This window comes from Sapajus apella, unplaced genomic scaffold (genome assembly GCF_009761245.1).
Source record: "Sapajus apella isolate SASKATOON/1434 unplaced genomic scaffold, GSC_monkey_1.0 scaffold86, whole genome shotgun sequence".
In the NCBI taxonomy this organism is placed as follows: domain Eukaryota; kingdom Metazoa; phylum Chordata; class Mammalia; order Primates; family Cebidae; genus Sapajus; species Sapajus apella.
In genome coordinates, this window is record NW_022437026.1 from 8,280,819 (window position 1) to 8,303,151 (window position 22,333).

General features: G+C 55.5%; 3 protein-coding genes across 4 annotated transcripts; 2 read left to right on the forward strand and 1 right to left on the reverse strand.

Moving 5' to 3' along the window:
• The first annotated feature begins 36 nt into the window (after positions 1–36).
• USP5 (ubiquitin specific peptidase 5) lies at positions 37–14,405 on the forward strand. 2 transcript variants are annotated; one of them, XM_032254628.1, is made up of 20 exons: positions 37–209; positions 3,325–3,450; positions 3,681–3,747; positions 3,942–4,075; positions 4,228–4,373; positions 4,592–4,776; positions 5,479–5,573; positions 6,286–6,479; positions 7,613–7,684; positions 7,967–8,054; positions 8,182–8,307; positions 8,765–8,918; positions 9,259–9,433; positions 10,554–10,642; positions 11,269–11,460; positions 11,914–12,057; positions 12,134–12,279; positions 12,497–12,650; positions 12,934–13,018; positions 13,748–14,405. In XM_032254628.1, the coding sequence occupies exons 1-20, from the start codon at positions 99–101 to the stop codon at positions 13,839–13,841; spliced, it is 2,577 nt and encodes an 858-aa protein (XP_032110519.1). In that variant the 5' UTR covers positions 37–98; the 3' UTR covers positions 13,842–14,405. The 2 variants fall into 2 exon arrangements, with proteins under 2 accessions (XP_032110519.1, XP_032110520.1); XM_032254629.1 differs by having other exon boundaries at positions 11,269–11,391.
• Positions 14,406–14,912: 507 nt separating this feature from the next.
• TPI1 (triosephosphate isomerase 1) lies at positions 14,913–18,598 on the forward strand. Its single transcript, XM_032254636.1, has 7 exons — positions 14,913–15,457; positions 16,660–16,783; positions 16,865–16,949; positions 17,024–17,156; positions 17,468–17,553; positions 17,825–17,912; positions 18,041–18,598. Exons 1-7 carry the CDS (start codon positions 15,232–15,234, stop codon positions 18,157–18,159), a joined length of 861 nt encoding a protein of 286 aa, XP_032110527.1. The 5' UTR covers positions 14,913–15,231; the 3' UTR covers positions 18,160–18,598.
• A 107-nt stretch (positions 18,599–18,705) lies between these two features.
• On the reverse strand, positions 18,706–21,072 carry SPSB2 (splA/ryanodine receptor domain and SOCS box containing 2). Its single transcript, XM_032254640.1, has 3 exons — positions 20,959–21,072; positions 19,980–20,723; positions 18,706–19,080 (listed from the first exon to the last, which is right to left on the reverse strand). Exons 2-3 carry the CDS (start codon positions 20,641–20,643, stop codon positions 18,953–18,955), a joined length of 792 nt encoding a protein of 263 aa, XP_032110531.1. The 5' UTR covers positions 20,644–20,723; positions 20,959–21,072; the 3' UTR covers positions 18,706–18,952.
• Positions 21,073–22,333: the final 1,261 nt, after the last annotated feature.

Genomic DNA, 22,333 nt, shown 5'->3' on the forward strand with positions numbered 1-22,333 from the left:
CATGCCCCTAACGAGTGGCGTTCATTGGACGGGAGGGGCAGGGGAGGGGACTAGGAACGGTGCGAGCCGCGGTGTGTGGAGAAGCTGCTGCCGGTGTCATGGCGGAGCTGAGTGAGGAGGCGCTGCTGTCAGTATTACCGACGATCCGGGTTCCTAAGGCTGGAGACCGGGTCCACAAAGACGAGTGCGCCTTCTCCTTCGACACGCCGGTAAGCCCATTCCCCACGCCCGCAGCGAGCACGACTTCCTTCCATCGCACTGGTCATTCCGCCGGGGCCTGCAAGGCTTGGGCTACCGCCTCCCTGCGATGCACCATGGGACTTGTAGTCTCTCACGCGCCTCTCTGCCGTTGCCTTTCATTAACTGCGGCTGTCGTGTGACTACCGCCCCCGGAAGCCGCCGCGCTCATCTCGCCCGCTCCCCGCCTCGTGGAGCACTGTGGGCATTGTAGTCGCTCACTTCCCTCGTTGCCGTTCTAAGCTAGGGGCGCAGCCTGACCGTCGGACTACATTCCCCAAGTGGAGCCTTGGGAAAACCTGGCAGTCGGCCTTGTCTGCCGCGCACGGCTCTTCGGGTTTTGTAGTCTCGTGTGGGAGTGATGGGGACGACTCCCTACTGTTCTCAGCCAGGGTCGGAGTTGGGGGGTGGGGAACCGCAGTTCCTAGGCGGTTAACAGTCTGGGAGTCGGCTTTCAAGAAGTCTGGTTCCGAGAAAGGCAGGGTTAGAAAGCCTCCACACCGTGGTTAATGGACAGGGGGCGGGGAGGGGAGTCACTGGTGGTAGGGAGGGGAGGAAAGAGGAGAGGAAAGCTCTAGTCGTTTTTCCTTTGAAGTGAGCAATGGCCGCAGCCCCCACCCTTCCCCCCCCCCCCAGCCCATCCCATACAGCTGAGGGAACCCCTTTTAAAGTATTCCTAGAGAGGTAGTTTCCTTCTCGGAGAATGCTAAGGCCTCTTTTCCATCCCACTCCCACTCTTGGCTAGCTACACAAAGCCACCTCCCACACCATGCTTCACGTTTTGCAGGCTCCACCTGGTACCTTTCTTCCTGCAGTTCTGCCTTCCTATGTCACCCTCCATCGAGGAGGCCCTCCGGGGCCTGAACTGAGAAGGCAGCAGCTTGGTTGGGATCCGCCCCCCTCACCACCCCTCCCTTCAAGCTGCTGGGCCCTGCCCAGGGTATTCTGCCAGACCAGCTCGTGGCCTGAAAACTGCAAGTCAGTGTGGAAAGCCTTCATTACTGCATCACCAGTACTGAGTAGAAAAGCATGATGTGAGGCCCAGTTCAGGATCATCACTGTGATTTGTGGTTTGCTTGGTTTGCTAGGCTTTAATCTGGGCCTCAGACAATGTGCTGCTTCTCTGAAGTCTGGCTTTGGCAGAGGTAAAAGAGGACTGCGCAGAGCAGAGCCCCAGGGTTCCCAATCCTTGGTGAAATCAGCATCTTTAATTTCCAACAGAGGAGCTTAATCACTTCAGAGCTCCCACTTTCTTCCTAGGAGGAAAAGGTTTTCCTTTCCTTAAATTACCAGTAGATGGTAGAAGTCAATGGGTCCCTCTTTACGCTTACATTCATTCCTGTCTCTCTCCTTAGTAACTGCTTTAAATAATCCAAACAGGGTTTTTGTAATCTTCTGACACTTTTCCCTCTTTCACCCCAGGTCAAGAGATTTTCAGTGTGCCCTAGTTATTTGCTAACCAACCTCCAGCGTATTTGATTATCTTCAAATTGGGTTCATGGTAGAAAGAGCTTGATTGACCTCCCTGGTGAGAAATGCTCTATTTGTTCATGAACTTGCAGTACACACTGTTCTCGGAAGTGGTACAGAGCAATCTATGGGGCCAAGAACTACCTTAGACAGTGCTCTGTTTTTAATATCACAGCAGATAAATGGTCAAGGCCACTGAGGCTTTTATTCCTGGAAGAGGTTGCCTATTGTTGCTCGAAGCCTTGGATCTGAGAGAAGACTCTTACTGTCTCCAGTTTCCTCCTCCACCTTCTCCATCACTCTTTACAAAGGCACTGGAAAACTTGGTCAGTTTCGGGGGAAGCCCATCCTCCTTAATCAGCTGTGTTTCTGGGTGGACACCCGTCTGTCCCTGTGTTCACAGGTTATGTGTGTTCTAGCTATCTCAGCAAGTGTTGCAAGATTGTTCTCAGAAGCGGGTAGCTTTGAGATTGGTGATTGTTGGGACTTCCGTAGGGATCTTAATGGTCAGAGAGGAGGCAGAGGAGAGAGGGTGGTGGCTATAGAATGCTGGACTTCGTAACCCTGCCAGACTTGCTGCAGATTTAGCAGTGAGTCCCTAACAAGTCATTGTTCCCCTGGAGCCATGCTTCAGCAGGGGAGGAGGGAGAAGACTCACAGTGTGGACTCTGGTAGAGTGTGGTAAAGGAAAGGTTTTTTTGGCTGGCTGTTGAGGCTCACCGCTGTAATCCAGCACTTTGGGAGGCCAAGGTGGAAGGATCACTTGAGGCCACAAGTTAAAGACCAGCCTAAGCAACACAGTGAGACCCCATCTCTAAAAAAAAAAAAAAAAAAAAAAAACCCCTAGGCCTGGTGGCAAGTGCCTGTAGTCCCAGCTCCTCAGGAGACTGAGGCAGGAGCCTGGGAGGTTGAGGCTGCAGTGAGCTATGATCATGCCACTGCACTTCAGGTTGGGTGACCGAGTGAGACCCTGTCTCTAAAATACTTTTTTTTTTTTTTTAAAGGAAAGGTATTTTTGCTTGCTGGCATACTCGGATCAGATATACTGTTCAAGTACTGGAATCTCTGCTCTTCCAGTCTGGAAGGTCTTCTGAATCTTGGAGATCAGATAGGGTTTGTCTTAGGTGTTCCTGGTTTGGGTTCAGTGTCTGATATAAGTCTTTCCTCTTCCAGGAAGGTACCCTTTTGCCCTTTGAATGTAACGTGCAGCACTGAAAGTCTATGGTATTTGATCCCCATTTACTTTCTGGATCTGTTAGCCCCAGGAAAGAGGTGAAGGGAGTCCTCTGTGATTGACTGAAAGGGCTCCAAAGCCCAAGAAGGAGCAGGAGGAAAGCGAAGTGGTGACTGGTGTTGCCGCTGAATGGCGAAGATGAGCTGGTGTTCCTCAGCCCCTGACGTCCTTGTTGGTTGTTATCAAAGTCATGGGAGGAAATGGGGAGAATCATAGCTATGTCCCAGCTCCTAAAAGGCTGAATAACTTGCCACAGGCCACACAGTGTTAGAGAACAGAACATTTCTTCTGGAACCCAGCAGTTTGATTCCAGGTTTTGGTTTCCTCACCTGGCCAGGCTTCACAGCCTCCTCATGTTTCCACCCTTACCTCTTGTCCTGCAGGAGTCTGAGGGGGGCCTCTACATCTGTATGAACACATTTCTGGGCTTCGGGAAACAGTATGTAGAGAGACATTTCAATAAGACCGGCCAGCGAGTCTACCTGCACCTCCGGCGGACCCGGCGCCTGGTAGGGACAGGGCTGGGGCAAGGGCTGGGTACTTTCTCTTCCATTCTGACCTCCTGTTGGACTCAGTTTCTTTTTCTCACCTACTTATGTTTGTGTCATTAAAGCTTGGCACAGATGTTTTTTAGCTTTATTCTGTTCTGAGATGAACCACTACCTCCTCCCCTCCCTCCTCCCCATTTGTTCCTTCGCTTGTGCTCATTGCTAATCCAGCCCTTCCTGCTTCATTGCAGAAAGAGGAGGACCCTACTACAGGCACTGGAGACCCGCCCCGGAAGAAGCCCACGCGACTGGCTATTGGTGAGCACCACTGCAGTTCTGTTTGTCTCCCTAAGCTGGTCTTTCTGGCTCTTAGCAGCACCAGGAAAGCCCCAAAGAGTGGGTCTGATTGGTGGCCCTAGAACTCTGGATGGGGAAACGAGGCGCTGGATAGGAGGAGGGACACTGAGCTATCGTCGTTGCTCTGCTCTCCCTCTTCTTCCCTGTACCTCCAGGCGTTGAAGGCGGGTTTGACCTTAACGAGGAGAAGTTTGAATTAGACGAGGATGTGAAGATTGTCATTTTGCCAGATTACCTGGAGATTGCCCGGGATGGACTGGGGGGCCTGCCTGACATTGTCAGAGATCGGGTATGACTCCCTCGCATTCTACACAAGATTCTAGAGCAAGATGGGACAGGGTAGTGATGTCTCAGGCAAGCACTGACAAAGCCGAAGGCCGAGGGGAAGAGGGGCATGTGGGGCAGGAGTTGGGTGCTGCCTCTGACCCTCTGCTTCCCCAGGTGAGCAGTGCCGTGGAGGCCTTACTGTCAGCAGACTCCGCCTCCCGCAAGCAGGAGGTGCAGGCCTGGGATGGGGAAGTACGGCAGGTGTCTAAGCATGCCTTCAACCTCAAGCAGTTGGACAACCCTGCTCGAATTCCTCCTTGGTAAGGCCTGGCCCCTCTGCCTCTGGGCACCACCCGCAGAGCAAGGGCAAGGAGACTACTTTTCTGGAGGATCTGGTGGGAGAGCAGGATAGGAAGGGAGACTTGGAAATGAACAAGACACGGGCATGGCCAGAGGAAAGGAGAGAGACACGTGTCTCTCTGCCATTCCCACATATTCCTGACCCACATTTCCGCTGATTCTCTTCTCCCTGGGTTAGTGGCTGGAAGTGCTCCAAGTGTGACATGAGAGAGAACCTGTGGCTCAACCTGACAGATGGCTCCATCCTCTGTGGACGACGCTACTTTGACGGCAGTGGGGGCAACAACCATGCTGTGGAGCACTACCGGGAGACCGGCTACCCGCTAGCTGTCAAGCTGGGCACCATCACCCCCGATGGAGCCGGTACTCCCTCCCCTCCTCCAGCCACTCTTACTCTCAAATGTGTTTCACTTGTTAGTAATTTCAATACGTGAATGCATTATCTTGATAAGAAAGGAAAATAGCCAGATGCAGTGGCTCACGTTTGTCATCCCAGCACTTGGGGAGGCTGAGGCAGGAGGATCACTTGAGCCCAGGAGTTCGAGACCAGCCTGGGCAACATAGTGAGACCTCACCTCTACAAAAAAAGAAAAAATGAGTTGAATGTGGTAGCTCCTGCCTGTAGTCTCAGGTACTCAGTTGGCTGAGGCAGGAGGATCGCTTGAGCACCTGCGAGGTTGAGGCTGCAGTGAGCTGTGATTGCGCCACTGGACTCCAGCCTGGGCTACAGATACCTTGTCTCAAAAAAGGAAAATACCGCAGATGAGACTAAATTTGTGCTTACTCCCTGCTCAAATCCTCATCCCTTTCCTACCAAACCTCTCTTACTTCATGTGCTTGGAATCAGAATCGCAAGTAATTCCAACCCTCACTCAATTTCATTTGTCTTCCCTAACAGTTGGTCCCAGAAGCGCTATGACCTCACTCACGTTCAGGGGAACCAAGAAGGTGGACCTTACTGGCCGTCCTTCTGTGCCCCCAAGTCCCTTCTGGGCAAGGGATGGAATGGTGACCCGGCCAGTCCTGAGCCACTTCCCCTGATTCTCTTCCTGCCTCCTGCTCTAGACGTGTACTCGTACGATGAGGATGACATGGTTCTGGACCCCAGCCTGGCTGAGCACCTGTCCCACTTTGGCATCGACATGCTGAAGATGCAGAAGGTGAGACTCCCTTCAGCTTCAGATTCTTTTACTTTCTACCCCTGTGAGGCCCTTCCTCCTTGCCTGAGGCTGAGGTAGGATTTTAGAGAAATCTAGTTAACCCCTTCCCCAAGATATGTGGGCTTCTTTTAAATAACTTCCTAAAATCACTTATTCAGTGAATACTGCTGAATACCTACTATGTGCTAGACGCAGTAGCAGTGTGAATAAGACAGATGCGGTTTTTGCTTATAAGAGCTCTACTCTAGAAGAAAAGGCAGACATCAGTCACGTTTCCACATGAATAAGTGAATAGTTGCAAACTGGTGGGTGCTATGAAAGGGAGGTGGAGGAGACTATAGTAGTTAACAGCAGGGGGACCGGGCCTAGTTTAGGGATCAGGGACATTTCCCTGAGGGGGTGATGCTTGAGTGACAGTGTGAAGTGGGGGTGGGGGTGGGGTAACTTAAGGATGGGAAAAACATTTCAGGTAGAGGGAATTTTTATTCCTCATTCAAGCAGAGGCCCTGATGACTAACGGGCTTCTGGGACAATTATGTGTGGCCTTCTGGAACTTGAACTGGATGATACTCAACATACCTCCCATGTTTGAGCCTGTAATTTTGCAAATTCTAGGCCACAGTTGGGGATCATCCTAGACTCAGTGAGAGATCAAGGTAAAAACTACAGGATTGAGTTTCTCACTCAGTCTGAAGTGCCCCTTCTCACACAGACAGACAAGACGATGACTGAGTTGGAGATAGACATGAACCAGCGGATTGGTGAATGGGAGCTGATCCAGGAATCGGGTGTGCCACTCAAGCCCCTCTTTGGGCCTGGCTACACAGGCATCCGGAACCTGGGTAACAGCTGCTACCTCAACTCCGTGGTCCAGGTGCTCTTCAGCATCCCTGACTTCCAGAGGAAGTGAGTAGTGTCCTCTCCTTCCCCAGAGCCCGTCCTGGTCAGCAGCCTCTGGGCACACTACTCCTTCAGCTGCCCTCAGCACTTCTGCATTTGTCCCCAGTTTTAGAGTAGCTCCTATCGGCTGGGTGTGTTGGCTCACACCTGTAATCCCGGTACTTTGGGAGGCCAAGATGGAAGGATGTGTTGAGTCCAGGAGGTTGAGACCAGCCTGGGCAACACAGCGAGACCCTGTCTTCTCTTTTTTTTTTAAAGGTGGGGGGCTGGGAACAGTGGCTCACACCTGTAATCCCAGGACTTTGGGAGGCCGAGGTGGGCGGATCACAAGGTCAGGAGTTTGAGACCAGCCTAGCCAACATGGTGAAACCCCGTGTCTACTAAAAATACAAAAAATTAGCCAGGTGTGGTGGCACGGGCCTGTAAACCCAGCTACTCTGGAGGCTGAGGCAGGAGAATCGCTTGAACCCAGGAGGCAGAGGTTGTAGTGAGCAGAGATCAGTCCACTGCACTCCAGCCTGGGCGACAGAGCAAGACTCCATCCCAAAAAAAAAAAAAAAAATTAGTTCCTGTTGCACTCTGGCTGATATGCTGTGAGAAAAGCAAGTTAGGGAGCTGCACCACTGGCACCCCAACACAGAAACCCCACTGATAGCGCAGCGTGTCAAGTCCCAGGGCTCTGTGGCCTTCGGACAGACTCAAGGGTTAGCAGGTAATCTTTATTTTAGGCCAGTGACATCAGATGAGCACCTAACGTGGACATGTAGCACTTGGGGAGGAGGGGGGCTTGGTATACTAAGAAGAAAGACAGGTTCTCAGCTGAAATGGGTTTACTTTCGAATTGCAGAACAATTAGAATGTGAATGCTCAGAATATGTCAACAGGTTCCGTCCAATAGGATGTGAACTGCACTTACCCCAATCCCAAGCTGCCTTCCCTTCCCCAGGTCCTGTGCTGCCAAGCGTGCTGCACCCTGGACATAGCTGAGAAGGGAGGGGAGGCAGGCTGCTGGAGAGGACGGACTCCAGGCTTCACCCACATAACCCCCCACTCTGAGGGGAGCCTGTTCACAGAGTTAGTAGATGTTTGCTCGGAGCTCAGGCCAGAGCCCCTCCAATTGTTCTTCCCTTGACTTTTAGGTATGTGGATAAGCTGGAGAAGATCTTCCAGAATGCCCCAACGGACCCTACCCAGGACTTCAGCACCCAGGTGTATGTAACCAGGTCCTATGTAGCCAGGCTGTTGAGAGTCATGGCCGTGGACCTTCCTCCTCCATGACCGCCTGTGGGGCACAGCACTTTACCCCTTGGCCTATCATGAGCTTTCGGGTGACCGCCCTCTGGGCATGTTGTCTGTCTTGAGCTGGGTTCATGTGGAATCTAAGGTTTTTCATGCTGTCGAGAGTTGGTGAGGGAGAGCCATGAGCAGGGGTTGAGTTGGGGACACATGGGAACGTTAGTTGAAGTGAAATGTTTTCTCGGATATTAATGCAGGGCCAAGCTGGGCCATGGCCTTCTCTCCGGGGAGTATTCCAAGCCAGTTCCAGAGTCGGGCGATGGGGAGCGGGTGCCAGAGCAGAAGGTGCGTCTAGGACTCTGTCCCTTTCAGGCTCTGGGATTGTGGGGAAGCTGAGGTCTGGGAGATGTCTCAAGAAGGCCCCTGATGGCCACTGAGCCCTAGCTGAGTCCCCTGCGCTGACTCTACCCAGGAAGTTCAAGATGGCATCGCCCCTCGGATGTTCAAGGCCCTCATTGGCAAGGGCCACCCTGAATTCTCCACCAACCGGCAGCAGGATGCCCAGGAGTTCTTCCTTCACCTTATCAACATGGTGGAGGTAAGGGCTGGGAAGATGGCACACCCCCATCTTCCAGCCATTTACTTCCTCTTCTTCCTGCCCATTCTTCCCTCTGTCAGCCCTAACCCAGTCCCACCCCTGAACCCCTACAGTCTGTGTCCCTGTGAGCACTGCTTGCACCTGAGGAGGATAGTGAAGGCGATCATTTTTACCCTTGATGGGCTCGAAGCCCAATTCAGATTATGCCCAAAGACAATGATACGGGAATCCTTACTGCTTATAAACAAAAATACAAGCATGTTGCAACACAGTCCCTCAGTGCAGGGATGGGACCAGAAGTGGGGTGGGGGTCGGTTAATTAGGGAAGGTTTCTGCTCTGCATCCCCGTCTTCCTGAGTGGTAGTCTGTCTTCCCTCCCTGACTCTCCCATGAACCTTTTAGCCTTCATTCTGTTCCCTGGCTGCCCAGACCGCCCTACCCTGCCTCTTTCCCATAGAGGAATTGCCGGAGCTCTGAAAATCCAAATGAAGTGTTCCGCTTTTTGGTGGAGGAAAAGATCAAGTGCCTGGCCACAGAGAAGGTGAAGTACACCCAGCGAGTCGACTACATCATGCAGCTGCCTGTACCCATGGATGCGGCCCTTAACAAAGGTAGGTTGCTCCATCAGTAAGGCTTTGGCACGGTGGGAGGCTAAGGTCTAGGAAGAATGCTTGGGTATCTGATGGCGAGCAGAGCCCATGGAATGCCCTGCTCCACCAGCCAAGGTTCCAGTCTGGGCCACCAGGGGTAGGTAGGATTAACCTCGCCCAATGGACTCTCAGCTTGTTAGCAGAGCTGTGTGGAAACAGAGGCAAGATATCTTGGACATGTGTTAGGGGGACTTTGGAAAGGTAGAGAAACTGAAATACAGACACAGAGCCGGTAGGGTGAGGCTAAGCAGGCAAAGAGGCAGCACCCTCTGAAGGGTCCGCTGACCCATTCTGTCACTAGAGGAGCTTCTGGAATATGAGGAGAAGAAGCGGCAAGCCGAAGAGGAGAAGATGCCACTGCCAGAACTGGTTCGGGCGCAGGTGCCCTTCAGCTCCTGTCTGGAGGCCTATGGGGCCCCTGAGCAGGTGGATGACTTCTGGAGCACGGCCCTGCAGGCCAAGTCAGTAGCTGTCAAGTAAGTCCTCTGGTTGGGGCCTGAGGCTGTGGGTCTATGGCAGAGCCATTGCAGAGGATATTTCTGCCTGTTCCCAGTTCTTTCATCCCTTTGTGGTTGGAATCTCAGGGTTTAGTCAGTTGGGCTGGTAACCTGGCCGTGATGGAACCAAGGAGCCCTGGGGGTATACACATGTGGTGTGCCCCACCTTGTCCTGCCTCAGCACTCCCTCTTCTCCCATGGCATGGGTCTCTTTGTAATGTAGCCTCTCTTCACTCCCCTCAGTCATGGCTGAGCACAGGCACTTAGGATCAGCTGTGGGCAGCATTTGGATTTCCAGCAAATGGGCCCACTTTGTGGCTAGCAATTGGCACCTGGCATGGGTGTGAGACCTAAAAGACGGCTTTGGTCTCGGGGAGTCAGCCACCCAGCCCTTTGCTGCTCCTGCCAGTGGAACAGCCCTTCTTGCGTGAGTGCATGCGTGCGTGTGCGTTTTGTTTTTCTGAGGCAGTGTCTCACTCTGTCACCCAGGCTGGAGTGCAACGGAGCGATCTCAGCTCATTGCAACCTCCGCCTGCCCTGTTCAAGCGATTCTTTTGCCTCAGCCTCCCGAGTAGCTAGGACTAAACGCACGAGCCACCCTGCCTGGCTGATTTTTGTATTTTTAGTAGAGACAGGGTCTCACCATATTGGCTAGGCTGGTCTCAAACTCCTGACCTTGTGATCCACCCGCCTTGGCCTCCCAAAATGCTGGGATTACAGGCATGAGCCACTGTGCCCGGCATTTTCTTTTTTCCTTTCTTTAAATAGAGACGGTGTCTTGCTATGTTGCCCAGGCTGGTCTGGAACTCCTGAGCTCAAGCAGTCATCCTGTCTTGGCCTGCCAGAGTTCTGGAATTGCAGGTGTCAGCCACCATGCCTGACCTTTTTTATTTTGCTGTTTACAACCTGCCTTCTGGCCTCTGCTGCTTCTCGTTGGCCGAGGAAAGGCATCAGATGCCTGCCCAGGGGAGAAGAAGAATATGGAGGATCTTCTGGGTTACTGGGATTTCTACCCATAAGGGGTGGAACCCCAGGCGGGAGTTTCAGGAGAGGAGAACCCGGGGATTCTCTGGGTACCAGCACATTCTCTCTTCCCCAGGACCACACGATTTGCCTCATTCCCTGACTACCTGGTCATCCAGATCAAGAAGTTCACCTTCGGCTTAGACTGGGTACCCAAGAAACTGGGTATGGCTGCTGGAATGACGGAGGTTAAGCAGAAAATGCTAGAGAAAGAAGGGGCCTTAACACATGTAAACTGGTGTTTGTCAAAACTTTTCCTCTGAAAGGGGGAAAAATATCACTGTGAATGTTTCAAAATGTATCTAGTGAGAAAGCACTAACTCAAAATATTAAAAGACTTCTTTGATTTTTATAGGTATGATTTATAACCAAAAGTGATTTTCGTAGGTTTTTTATAATTGGTAAGATGTTTTCATTTTGATAATCTTGAAATGATTAATTCTCGTGAGTCTTACAGGTCCCTGACTGTTATGTGAGAACTCGTGATGTACCTTCATTTTCTAGATAAGGAAGCTGAGACTCACAGGAGTATAAAATCATTCTGCCTCACAAGTTCTAAGCCCCCTGCCCTGTCCATAGCTCATCTGTGGTAGACGTAGGACCAGCATCCTGCTCTCCCGACTCCCAGGCTTAGTATTATTGGTCTTATACTGGGACCCCTGAGATTGGTGCTGTGCGTTTAACAGCTCCTCTTTACAGAGCAGTTCTGACATGGGGGCAGGGGATTGAGGTTCCTGAATCGCTTTCCAGGTAGGCCTCCGGGAGCTGCTGAGGTGACCCTTTTCCCACAGATGTGTCCATTGAGATGCCAGAGGAGCTCGACATCTCCCAGTTGAGGGGCACAGGGCTGCAGCCCGGAGAGGAGGAGCTGCCAGACATTGCCCCACCCCTGGTCACTCCGGATGAGCCCAAAGGTAGCCTTGGTTTCTATGGCAACGAAGACGAAGACTCCTTCTGCTCCCCTCACTTCTCCTCTCCGACATGTTAGTGACTCTTCTTCCTGCCTGTCTCTCTCCCGTGCCGATGGGGGCCTCTCTGCCTTGCATCCCCTGCCCCTGTCCTTTGCGTTTCTCCTATCCTCCCTTTCCAAATTCCTCTCCCCTTTTCTGATTGACGTGGGGCCTGACCAGAGCACTCCCGGCCTCCTGGGCGTGAGTGGCAGCAGTACCAGCTAGTGGCCTCTCTGCCCTTATTACGACCCTGGTTTGAGTAGGGTGGGGGTATCATGTTCCAGAAACAGGGCTCATTCTGTGAGAATGGGCAGGGACCCACGTTACAATTGTATGGTCATTTTAGTCTTGGGATAAGGTGCCAATCCATGGGAGAAAAATGCATGGAATGGGTGACTGGAAGAGGGCTGGAGCCTGCCTGTAGGGGGAGGAGGAGCAAACAGTGGTCCAATCAGTCGGTCCCCGTATCCACAATTCCCATCACAGCGCCCATGCTGGATGAATCAGTCATCATCCAGCTGGTGGAGATGGGCTTCCCTATGGACGCCTGCCGCAAAGCTGTCTACTACACGGGCAACAGCGGGGCCGAGGCCGCCATGAACTGGGTCATGTCGCACATGGATGATCCAGGTAGGCCGGGGTGGGGAGCAGGGTGGGGCAGGGCCTCCATCCTCCCCGAAACACATCAACCCCTTCACATCCACAGATTTTGCAAACCCCCTCATCCTGCCTGGCTCTAGCGGGCCAGGCTCCACAAGTGCAGCAGCCGACCCCCCTCCCGAGGACTGTGTGACCACCATTGTCTCCATGGGCTTCTCCCGGGACCAGGCCCTGAAAGCGCTGCGGGCCACGGTATGGGCTGCCCCAGCTAAGGACATGGGGCCAGTGGGGAAGAAGCAGGTGGGAGTGAGGGGCCATCCCTCTTGAGCAAGACTAAAGACAACAGGTGTGGTCTGGCCAAGGCTGGGTACCACTCTTTTTGGCTGTGATGAAGGAGCTGCCTGCTTTCACTGCTGGTTTTCTTGCCCCAGAACTGTTTAGAAAAAGTAACGCTTCCCTCCTCTCCAAGAACAATAGTTTAGAACGGGCTGTGGACTGGATCTTCAGTCACATTGATGACCTGGACGCTGAAGCTGCCATGGACATCTCAGAGGGCCGCTCAGCTGCCGACTCCATCTCTGAGTCTGTGCCAGTGGGACCTAAAGTCCGGGACGGTCCTGGAAGTGAGTGTCCCCGGGAAGCAGGACAGGCCTGGTGGAATCTGGTCAGTCTGCTACTCCACATCCCTCATGCAGGCAGCTCTCCCCTCCTCGGGGGTCAGGGGCTTCTCTCCACCAACATGACATCTGAGGGTGGGGTTCTCTGACGTGGAGACAGGCTCTGGCCCGGGACCTGCCTCACATTCCCTGAAACTCCTGTCGAGTCTGAGCTGTTGGCTGTGTCTCTGGGCCATTACTCAAGCTTTTCTCTCCTGTTTCCTTCCTTGACCCCTCTCTCCTTCCCTAGAGTATCAGCTCTTTGCCTTCATTAGTCACATGGGCACCTCTACCATGTGTGGTCACTACGTCTGCCACATCAAGAAGGAAGGCAGGTGAGTGCTGGCCATGAGCGTTTTGAGTGGAGAATCGTGGTGAGAATGAGCAGGGCCATCTGGAAGTCCTTGGGATAGCTGTGGGAGAAGGTGAAGGGACTGCCTGATGGGGACATAAAGATGCCGGAGAGTGACAGGAGGTCTTGCAGCTGTGATTGGACCAAGGGTTAGATCTGGCCACTGGCTTTTTTTAAGAGATGGGATCTCAGTACGTTCCCTACGCTGGTCTTGAACTCCTGAGCTCAAGTGATCCTCCCGCCTCAGCCTCCCAAAGTGCTAGGATTACAGCTGTGAGCCACTGCGCCCGGCCAGGCCCCCTGCCTTTGTAAATAAAGTTTCACTGGAACATGGCCACACTTGTTTATGTGTTGTCTGTGCCTGTTTTCATGCTGCGGCAGGAAAACTGAGTCATTGTGTCAGAGACCAGAGGGCCTGGAGAACCTCAAATACTATCTGGCCCTTTCCAGAAAAAGTTTACCAACCCCCTGCCTCCCTGGAATGGGTGGGGGGTGGTTGTAAAGGTATTGGAGAATCTGAAGCCATCAAATAGGGGTCATGACCCTTGTGAGATTGTGAAGCTCCCTTGAGGCAGGTGGTGGCTGGGCTGTGGATTTGGGGTACCGGCAGAGATTGTGGAGAGCACTTCCAGGGGCTGTATCTGAGAGACTATGTGATGCCACCCGGAATGCCCAGTTTGTTCATTCTTTCCTGTTTTCTCCATTTCCCCAGATGGGTTATCTACAATGACCAGAAAGTGTGTGCCTCTGAGAAGCCGCCCAAGGACCTGGGCTACATCTACTTCTACCAGAGAGTGGCCAGCTAAGAGCCTGCCTCACCCCTTACCACTGAGGGCAGGGGAAGACCACCTGGCTTGAGGGAGAGGGGCTGAGGGATGGCCTTCAGCCCCCCTGCTCTGTACCCTTTTCCTTTTGTCCCCGGCAGCAGGGAAGAGGCTGGAGGCCGTGGGAGAATGGCCGGGCAGAGCGGAGGGACAGCGATAGACTCTGATAGACTCTGGGGATGGAGCAGGAAGGGGACGGGAGGGGCCGGCCACCTGTCTGTAAGGAGACTTTGTTGCTTCCCCTGCCCTGGAATCCACAGTGCTCTGCTTCTCTGTGTCGCCCTGCCTGGCACCCTGGTGTGGAGGGAGGGGTCTCGTTTGTGTGCGTGGGTGTAGCTTTGTGCATCCTCTCCCAGGGGAGGGAGCACCTGTGCCTCCCCCCACCTTCGTTTGCCCCTGTGTGGTTGGTCCAGGAGGGATGTGAGGGAAATGGGGATCCCCCTGCCTTGCCCTCCTGCCTCAGTCTTTCTCCCACCCTGTCTCTTCCTTGTCCTTCTCTGGAAAATGCCAAAATACACGATGTGAATAAAAGTACAACGGCTAAAATTGTGTCCTGTTTGATACCTTGGGAGAGGCTTCCCTTCTCGAGGTTAGCAAGAGGGCCGGTTAGCAGAGGGGCATTTCAGAAAACTCTCCTAGCTCTGTCGCCCTCTTCCCTATAGGCCGGTCTTCACTTTTCAGTCGTTCTAGAGCTCTGGGGAAATCGGGGTTGGGTGGGGAAGTGGAGTCGAGTGACTAAATGCCGGCACAAAGCCGAAGAAAGATGGGGTGAAGAGCCCTTCCCTCTCCAGCCACACAGGAGCCCGAGTATTTCCCAAGTGTCCCTAGGGGCTAGCCGTCTTCAGTCTGGGTCTCGGTCCCTGCAGTTCCTCAGGCCTTGGCCATCTGGGGCGAGGGTTGGGATACTCCTGGCGGCCTATGCCTCTGTGGACTGCCCCTCCCGCTCTGAACCCTGCATTTGCCCCGCAAGTCTTGACTCAGGTAGACTCCCTGGGTACAAGGTGCTTGCTCAGCAGTTGGGCCTGAGCTGCTCCGACGGGGGAATGGGGTTCTCTATCCCATAGATGGAGAGGGGCCCTCTCTGCCCCAGTGAGCGATTTGGGCTACGGGCCAAGTTGCCACGAGCTAGCTCCGCTGAACCACTTCTGGCCCCGTGGGGGACTCCAGTCGCCAAGCGAGAGCGCACAGGTGTCGCCATGCCCCAAAAGCCCCGCAATCGTGTCAGAGGCGACCGAGCCCCCGACGCCCCTAGAACGTTGCCAACAAGAAGGGGGAACGTCAGAACAGTGGCACGCCGGGCGGCGGCCGGGTGGCGGCAGGAGGGCGGCAGGAGGGCGGGCGGGGGGCAGGGTTCCGGGGAACGGGGCGGGCCATGGCGGAGGACGGCGAGGAGGCGGAGTTCCACTTCGCGGCGCTCTATATAAGCGGGCAGTGGCCGCGGCTGCGCGCTGACACTGACCTTCAGCGCCTCGGTTCCAGCGCCATGGCTCCCTCCAGGAAGTTCTTCGTGGGGGGGAACTGGAAGATGAACGGGAGGAAGCAGAATCTAGGGGAGCTCATCGGCACTCTGAACGCGGCCAAGGTGCCGGCAGACACCGGTAAGCCCCCGCTGGGGAGGGGCCGGGCCGGGGCCAGGACGGGACCGGCAGCGCGCTCTCCCGAGGCCCCGAGTCCGGTGTCTGCGCGGACCTGATGCAGGGCTGGGGGACGAGGGCCGCTGGGGTTCCGGCAGGGGCCCCGCAGCCGCAGCCCTGTCGGTGCGTCGAGGGCTTAGGGCGGAGCACGTGATGCCCCCTTGGACTGTGGGGGAGGAAAGGACGTTTTGGGTCTCTGGGAGGAAGGTGGCCCCGTGGCGCGCACTGGGGCTGTGTCCGCCAGGCGCAGGGATTAGGAGCGGAGACCGAGGCTTTGCGGGCGACCGGGGTACTCTGACCGCAGCCCCTGGGGTGGGGGAGGAGGCTGGGCCGCGTGCGCTTCCCGCTACCTGCCCCACGGCCCCCGGCGCCGTGCGCCGCCGCACGTAGCCCCAGACTCCTCCCTCGCCTTGCCTGCGGCAGAGTCCCAGTATCTAGCTGTTCGGGGCCCGTGAGCCCCCAGCTCTGACCCCTTCCCTTCAGCAGCCTGAGCGACTCCTGCCTTCCACGGAAGGGACCGAGCTGGTGTCAAACAGGCTGAGCGATCTGGGAGTGAGGAGCCATCCTACCGCTTTCCCCAGCCTGGAAACGAGAACGCTCAAGGCCTCTGAGTCAGTTAGCTCTGTCCCACCCACGGGCAAAGGATGCTCTCCTCCATCTTCCCTCCTACCCCCAACGGAAATCAGAGAACCTCGGGCCTGATCCAAAGAGGCATCCCCTTCGTTCATTCCCCAAAGGCCCCAGAGGCCCCCATACAGTCCCCAGGAGTTGGCCCCTTCTCCTTTTGCTACAAATCCTTGCCTTGTAAAGGGGAGGTGAGGATGGGTTATTTTAGAAGGGGGTAGGGTTGGCCCCTAGAGAATGCTGAGTCTGGGAGGTGCCTATGCCCAGAATAGCTCAAGGAAATTGGAGCCACAGCTGTTAAAAGAGCAGAGGGCAGGGTAAGGGCCGTGGCCTCTTAGGGGTACCTGGAAGGCTCTGCCAGTTGAGTGCAGGCCCGGCCTGGGCTGGGAAGTGGACAAAGGTCATCTTGCTGGGGTGAAAAGCAGGGGAGAGTAGAACTAAGAAGAGGGTGAGGGCTGGGGGCCCCAGGACACCGGTTAGGAGTTGTGGCGAATGAAGGCTTTCTTTAGTCTCATCCCACTGTGGTACCATCTTGTCCTCAGAGGTGGTTTGCGCTCCCCCCACGGCCTATATCGACTTCGCCCGGCAGAAGCTAGATCCCAAGATTGCTGTGGCTGCGCAGAACTGCTACAAAGTGTCTAACGGGGCCTTTACTGGGGAGATCAGGTGAGATGGAGGTGGAGAGGGTGTGAAGGGAAAGCCACAGGTGGGCTACCTGCTGAGTCTTGGCTTCCTCTCTTCCTTTAGCCCTGGCATGATCAAAGACTGTGGAGCCACGTGGGTGGTCCTGGGGCACTCAGAGAGAAGGCATGTCTTCGGGGAGTCAGATGAGGTTAGTAACCAAGAGAGGAGATAAGGGATGTATTTTTCCAAGAAGGGTGTCTCACCAAGTCTGTTTTTCAACAGCTGATTGGGCAGAAAGTGGCCCATGCTCTGGCAGAGGGACTCGGAGTAATTGCCTGCATCGGGGAGAAGCTAGATGAACGGGAAGCCGGCATCACTGAGAAGGTTGTTTTCGAGCAGACAAAGGTCATCGCAGGTATCTCTGGAGAAAGGGGCCTTTGAACCTAGCCAGGGCCACAGAGACTCACAGGGTAGGGTCAGGCCCTGGAGCATGTCTTGGTCCCCATGCTGATCCAGAAAAGGAAGAGGCAGGGGGAGGGGGGTTGAGTGAGCATCCTTGCTTGGTGCCCATCACTTCTTCAGCCCTCAAGGTAGATGCCACCTGGAAATCCCCCAATGACCACCAGGGGGCAGCAATAGGCCACCATTCTACATACTCTGGGGAATCTGTCTGGACCGCTCCTTCCTGTCCACCCTTCCCTCCCATCTGTGACCTCTGCCCTGCAGATAACGTGAAGGACTGGAGCAAGGTCGTCCTGGCCTATGAGCCTGTGTGGGCCATCGGCACGGGCAAGACTGCAACACCTCAACAGGTAACTGAGCCCAGGAGCCCTGCCCTCATCCCAGCCTGCCACAGGTTTGGACAGACACAGACCATCTAGGCCAACCCCTTGTTTTAAAGACAGGGAGACCTTGAGCCCGGAGACAGTGACTTGTCCAAGGGCATCCATTCCATGGCCTGGCCTGGATCTGAGCCTTGGTACTCAGACTCAGTCAGAAACCACACTAAGTGTCCACTTAGTGCCACTGATTTTTCCTCTTAGAGTGAGAGGCAGAAAAGGTAAGGCTAGCTTCTTGTTCTAGGCCCAGGAAGTACACGAGAAGCTCCGAGGATGGCTTAAGTCCAACGTCTCTGATGCAGTGGCTCAGAGCACCCGTATCATTTATGGAGGTGAGTGGCTTTGCTTCCTGGCCGAAGTGGAGTGGGCTGAGGGCTAGACGGAGCCCTGGGACATGGAGGTGGAGATGGGGCATACTCATCCCATCCTTGACCAAGCCCTTGTTCTGCTCCCTTCCCAGGCTCTGTGACCGGGGCAACCTGCAAGGAGCTGGCCAGCCAGCCTGATGTGGATGGCTTCCTCGTGGGTGGTGCTTCCCTCAAGCCCGAATTTGTGGACATCATCAATGCCAAACAATGAGGCCCATCCATCTTCCCTATCTTTCCTGCCAAGCCAGGGACTAAGCAGCCCAGAAGCCCAGTAACTGCCCCTCCCTGCACATGCTTCTGATGGTGTCATCCGCGCCCTCTTGTGGCCTCATCCAAACTGTACCTTCCTTTACCGTTTATATCTTCACCCTGTAATGGTTGGGACCAGGCCAATCCCTTCTTCACTTACGATAATGGTTGGAACTAAACATCACCAAGGTGGCTTCTCCTTGGCTGAGAAGTGGAAGGGGTGAAATTTACTAGTGGGTCCCCTAAGCCCTAATGAGGGTGGGAGAGAAACCACCCTCACCGTGAGGCCAAGATCCTCCCCTCAGAAACCAGGAGTGCCGCCCTCTCCCACGGTGCCCGTGCCTGTGTGTGTGTGTGTGAACCACCCACGTGTGAGGGAATAAACACCTGGCACCAGGTCTTGTGGTCTGTCCGCCTTCATTGGACTTGCCCATAAAATCTTCCTTTTGGAGGCAGCTATAGAAATTATCCCTTGTGCACAAAAACAAAACCATAAACAAGTTGTTGTAACACCTCTTAGTATTTTTACTTCAAAAACTGTTTTGCGTAGCAGACTGCCATAGCCTTGAATGCTGGCTCGCTCTCTTCCTCCCTCTGAGTGGCTCTGGGGCTGTTGATTTCCCCAGAGCTTGGGTCGGGGTAGGGGCCCAGCCTCACTGGCTTTCAGTAGCTGGTCTAGGCCAACAGTGCCTCCCCACCTCCTCAAGGGCAGGGGTGGTGGCAAGGCCCCAGCACAGTCTGCAGTATCACAGGGCTCACTGGTAGAGCAGGTAGCGCTTCATGGCAGGGGGCAAGGGCAGGGCAGATACCTGGCCAAGCCGGGTATCCCCCAGGGTGTGGCGCACACACAGGCGGCTCAGATGCAGAAGGGAGTGTGGCTCCGCTGGGAGAGAGAAGGAGGGGAAGGTGAGTATGGGTGCAGCCACCAGCCAGACATCCTCAAACTACAGGGTCCTGCCCAGATGCCTTTCTGCTTTCCTGCTTCGAGTGTGCCCGCCTTAGCTGAAAGGGAGATGTGAGATGCCCCAAAGTGCTGCCCCTCAGTGAAGATTTCACACGCCCCTAGTCAGAGCTGGGGGTTAAGTGCTGGCTAAGGCCCTCTAAGTGAGAGGCCAAGGTAGCTTATTTGGTGGTGGAGCTGGCCCAGGCTTTGACTCCAGAGGCTCGGGAGCTGGGGCTGAGGTGTGGAAGGATGGTCCTCCACTCTACAGCTCACACACCTTCAGAGAGCAGCTCCAAGCCCTGGACCCAGTCAGTTCCTGGGGAGGCTCCTCCCCTGCCGCCCCACCCTAAGGCCCTGCCTCCTCCCTGGTGCCCAGGGCCCCAGTGGCTCCATCCTGAGGTCTGGCTGAGGAAGGAAGTAGGTATGTGGCACAGAGGTCAGAGCCCAGGGAATCCCGTATACACCCCGGGCGTCTGGCTCTGCCCGTCGTCCTCCTTTTGGACCTGTACGCCAAACCCAGTACCTAACCCGGTGCACCTCTTGCTCAGGGGTTGGGCTGAACGCCCTCAGCCCTGGCGTGCCTCACTCCATTCTGAAGGTTCACCACTTACTGGCCAAGAGAACCTAAGAAAGTTGCTTTCTCAGGCCTGTTTCACCTCTATTGGTATTGGATTAAATTAAATAACAGCTGTGAAGACCCCTAGCCTTTCCCAGCACTGAACAGAGAAAAGAGGCAGGTTGGATGAAGGTCCATGCCCTCTGCTCTTGTCAAGAGTTTACATCCCACACCGCTGCCACCAGGGACACAAAGTTCTCCGCACACCTGCCCAATGCCTCACCTCTCCTTTCGCCCAGGTAGCGGATGCGGACCTGGCACTGGCCCCAGACAGCACTTACTGCCGGATAGAGGGTCCTGCCCTTCAGTCCACGGAAGGCTGGCCCCAGGTAGGTGCCCCCAATAGCGTAGCCCAGGGTTCCCTCCTCCATGTCCAGAACCACCAGCAGCCTCTCTGGCACCTCCGGCTGCTCACCCTGAGTTCCCGCTGGATACTGGGGGGCCCCGGGCCCCTTGCTCTGATGGTACAGCTTCCCCCGGCCGATGTCCCAGCCCCACGACTCGCTGTTGCTGCCCAGCAGCGCCGCGTAGTGGTCAGCCTGCAGCGGGGCGAGGGCCGTGGCCACGCCCACCACGGCGTGCGAGCCCCTCTGCTCTGGGGGCCAGCTGATCTCCCAGGCGTGCAGGCCCCTCGAGTAGCCCCTCTTACCCCGGGCCCCATCAGTGCTCTGGGCCACGGGCCGCCGCTCAAAGTACAACCCCCTTTCCTTGACCTCGATGTTCTCTGAACAGTCTTTGGGGTTCCAACCGTGGCGCCGTTGGGTCCCCAGGTCAGGAGGGGGTGCAGACAGCAGCTCTTCCAAGCCCTCGGGACAGGAGAGGTCAGAGTACAGGGCCTGTGGGGTGGGGGTGCTGCTGCTGCCCCCCGCCAGGGCCGTCTGGCCCATGGAAGTGAGGAGTTGGAGAACTCCCCGAAAGAGGCTTGCTGGGGCGTCTCCTGAAAGTTGAGCTTCAGTGTGGAATTGACCTGGAAGGGAGTTGGGGTAGAAGGGGCGTGAAGAGCAGAATCCTGGCGGGGGCTCGTTACCCAGGCACCCCATCCTTTCACCTCCCTCCTCGCTGCCCCAAAGCTCCTGGACCCATCGTCTGCCCTCGCCCCATCTGTCCCAGATCGCCCGAGACTCTCGCGAGTTTCCCCACTTAGGGCCTCCGCATGGACCATCCCCCTTTCCCGCCCTGAGCCCTCGCCGCTGCCCCCGAACCTCCGTTGGCTTCCCAGCCCTGGAAGTTGCCGGGCCTCTGCAGGAGCCGGGCGGAAAGAAGCCGAAGCGCGCCGGGCGCAGACCGCAGCCGCTTCCGCCTCCAGCACCTCCCCAGGGCCGCGCCCGCCCTGCGGCCCCGCCCCTCCAGGGCCTCCGGGACGTTAACCCTCTCCTCGCCGTCCCGGGCCGCGCAGCCCCGAGGCCACGCCCCTGCGGAGCTCCGCAGTTACCCCTTTCCTCGGCCGAAGCCGCGGAGAGCGCGCCCCGCCCCCGTGGAGCCCACCCTTGGCGGTTAACCTTCGATCTCCGCCCCGGGCTGCGACCCTGCCCGAGGCCCCTCCCCAACGGCGAAGTCCGGGGGCGGTTAACTCTTTCTCGCTGCGGTGGGGTCCGCACCTGGGCAGGCTCAGTTCAGAATCAACGCTTTGATGGCATCACCGCCTCGGGAATCCCTGGGGATGGTGTTCTCCACCGTCAAGACCTTTGAGCCGCCTGTGCAACCAACTCCTGCGCCCCTGAGGAGAAGGAGCATGGGGTCAAGGAGGGGCTCCATCGTGCTGACTCCCATTTCCATTTCCCTGTGATTCTGGGTCACTGTTTCTGGGTTGGTCCCTTTCTGCTCGGGTTGTGAGTCAGCCTGTGCCACCTCGGTGGCTCTGGGCTGTACGCGTCATAGTTCTCCCTGCTGGTCCAGTCTTCACACTGGATGCCAATCCATTACTGAGCCGATGATCTCATTTGGTAGAATGCCTGGTTAAGACGTCAGGTTTTTTTTTTTTTGTTTTTTTTTTTTTGGGACGGAGTTTCGCTCTTGTTACCCAGGCTGGAGTGCAATGGCGCAATCTCGGCTCACCGCAACCTCCGCCTCCTGGGTTCAGGCAATTCTCCTGCCTCAGCCTCCCGAGTAGCCGGGACTACAGGCACGCACCACCATGCCCAGCTAATTTTTTGTATTTTTGGTAGAGACGGGGTTTCACCGTGTTGACCAGGATGGTCTCGATCTCTTGACCTCGTGATCCACCCACCTCGGCCTCCCAAAGTGCTGGGATTACAGGCGTGAGCCACCGCGCCCGGCAAGACTTCAGGTTTGGGTGAAGCTATGCCACTATTTAGCTGTGTGATCTTGGGGAACTTGTCACATTACTGTTTTGTTTTGAGACAGGGTATTGCTCTGTCACCCAGGCTGGAGGTCAATGGCGCCATCACAGCCCACTGCAGCCTTGACCTCCTGGGCTAGATCCTCCTACCTCAGCCTCCCAAGTAGCTGGGACTACAGGCATTTGCTACCACGCCCAGCTAATTAAAAATATTTTTTTAAGAGACGATGTAACAGCCGGGTACATAGTATGCACTCACCAAGCATTGCTGTCAGTGT

Bases quoted from the DNA above. Each gene is read 5' to 3' on its own strand.
- USP5 (XM_032254628.1), top strand. From the start codon at position 99: ATGGCGGAGCTGAGTGAGGAGGCGCTGCTGTCAGTATTACCGACGATC. The intron at 12,058-12,133 runs GTAGGCCGGGGT...TCACATCCACAG, and splicing joins GTCGCACATGGATGATCCAG to ATTTTGCAAACCCCCTCATC. The intron at 13,019-13,747 runs GTGAGTGCTGGC...CCATTTCCCCAG, and splicing joins CACATCAAGAAGGAAGGCAG to ATGGGTTATCTACAATGACC.
- TPI1 (XM_032254636.1), top strand. From the start codon at position 15,232: ATGGCGGAGGACGGCGAGGAGGCGGAGTTCCACTTCGCGGCGCTCTAT. The intron at 16,950-17,023 runs GTTAGTAACCAA...GTTTTTCAACAG, and splicing joins TCTTCGGGGAGTCAGATGAG to CTGATTGGGCAGAAAGTGGC. The intron at 17,913-18,040 runs GTGAGTGGCTTT...CTCCCTTCCCAG, and splicing joins CACCCGTATCATTTATGGAG to GCTCTGTGACCGGGGCAACC.
- SPSB2 (XM_032254640.1), bottom strand. From the start codon at position 20,643: ATGGGCCAGACGGCCCTGGCGGGGGGCAGCAGCAGCACCCCCACCCCA. The intron at 19,081-19,979 runs GTGAGGCATTGG...TCTCTCTCCCAG, and splicing joins CTACCTGGGCGAAAGGAGAG to CGGAGCCACACTCCCTTCTG.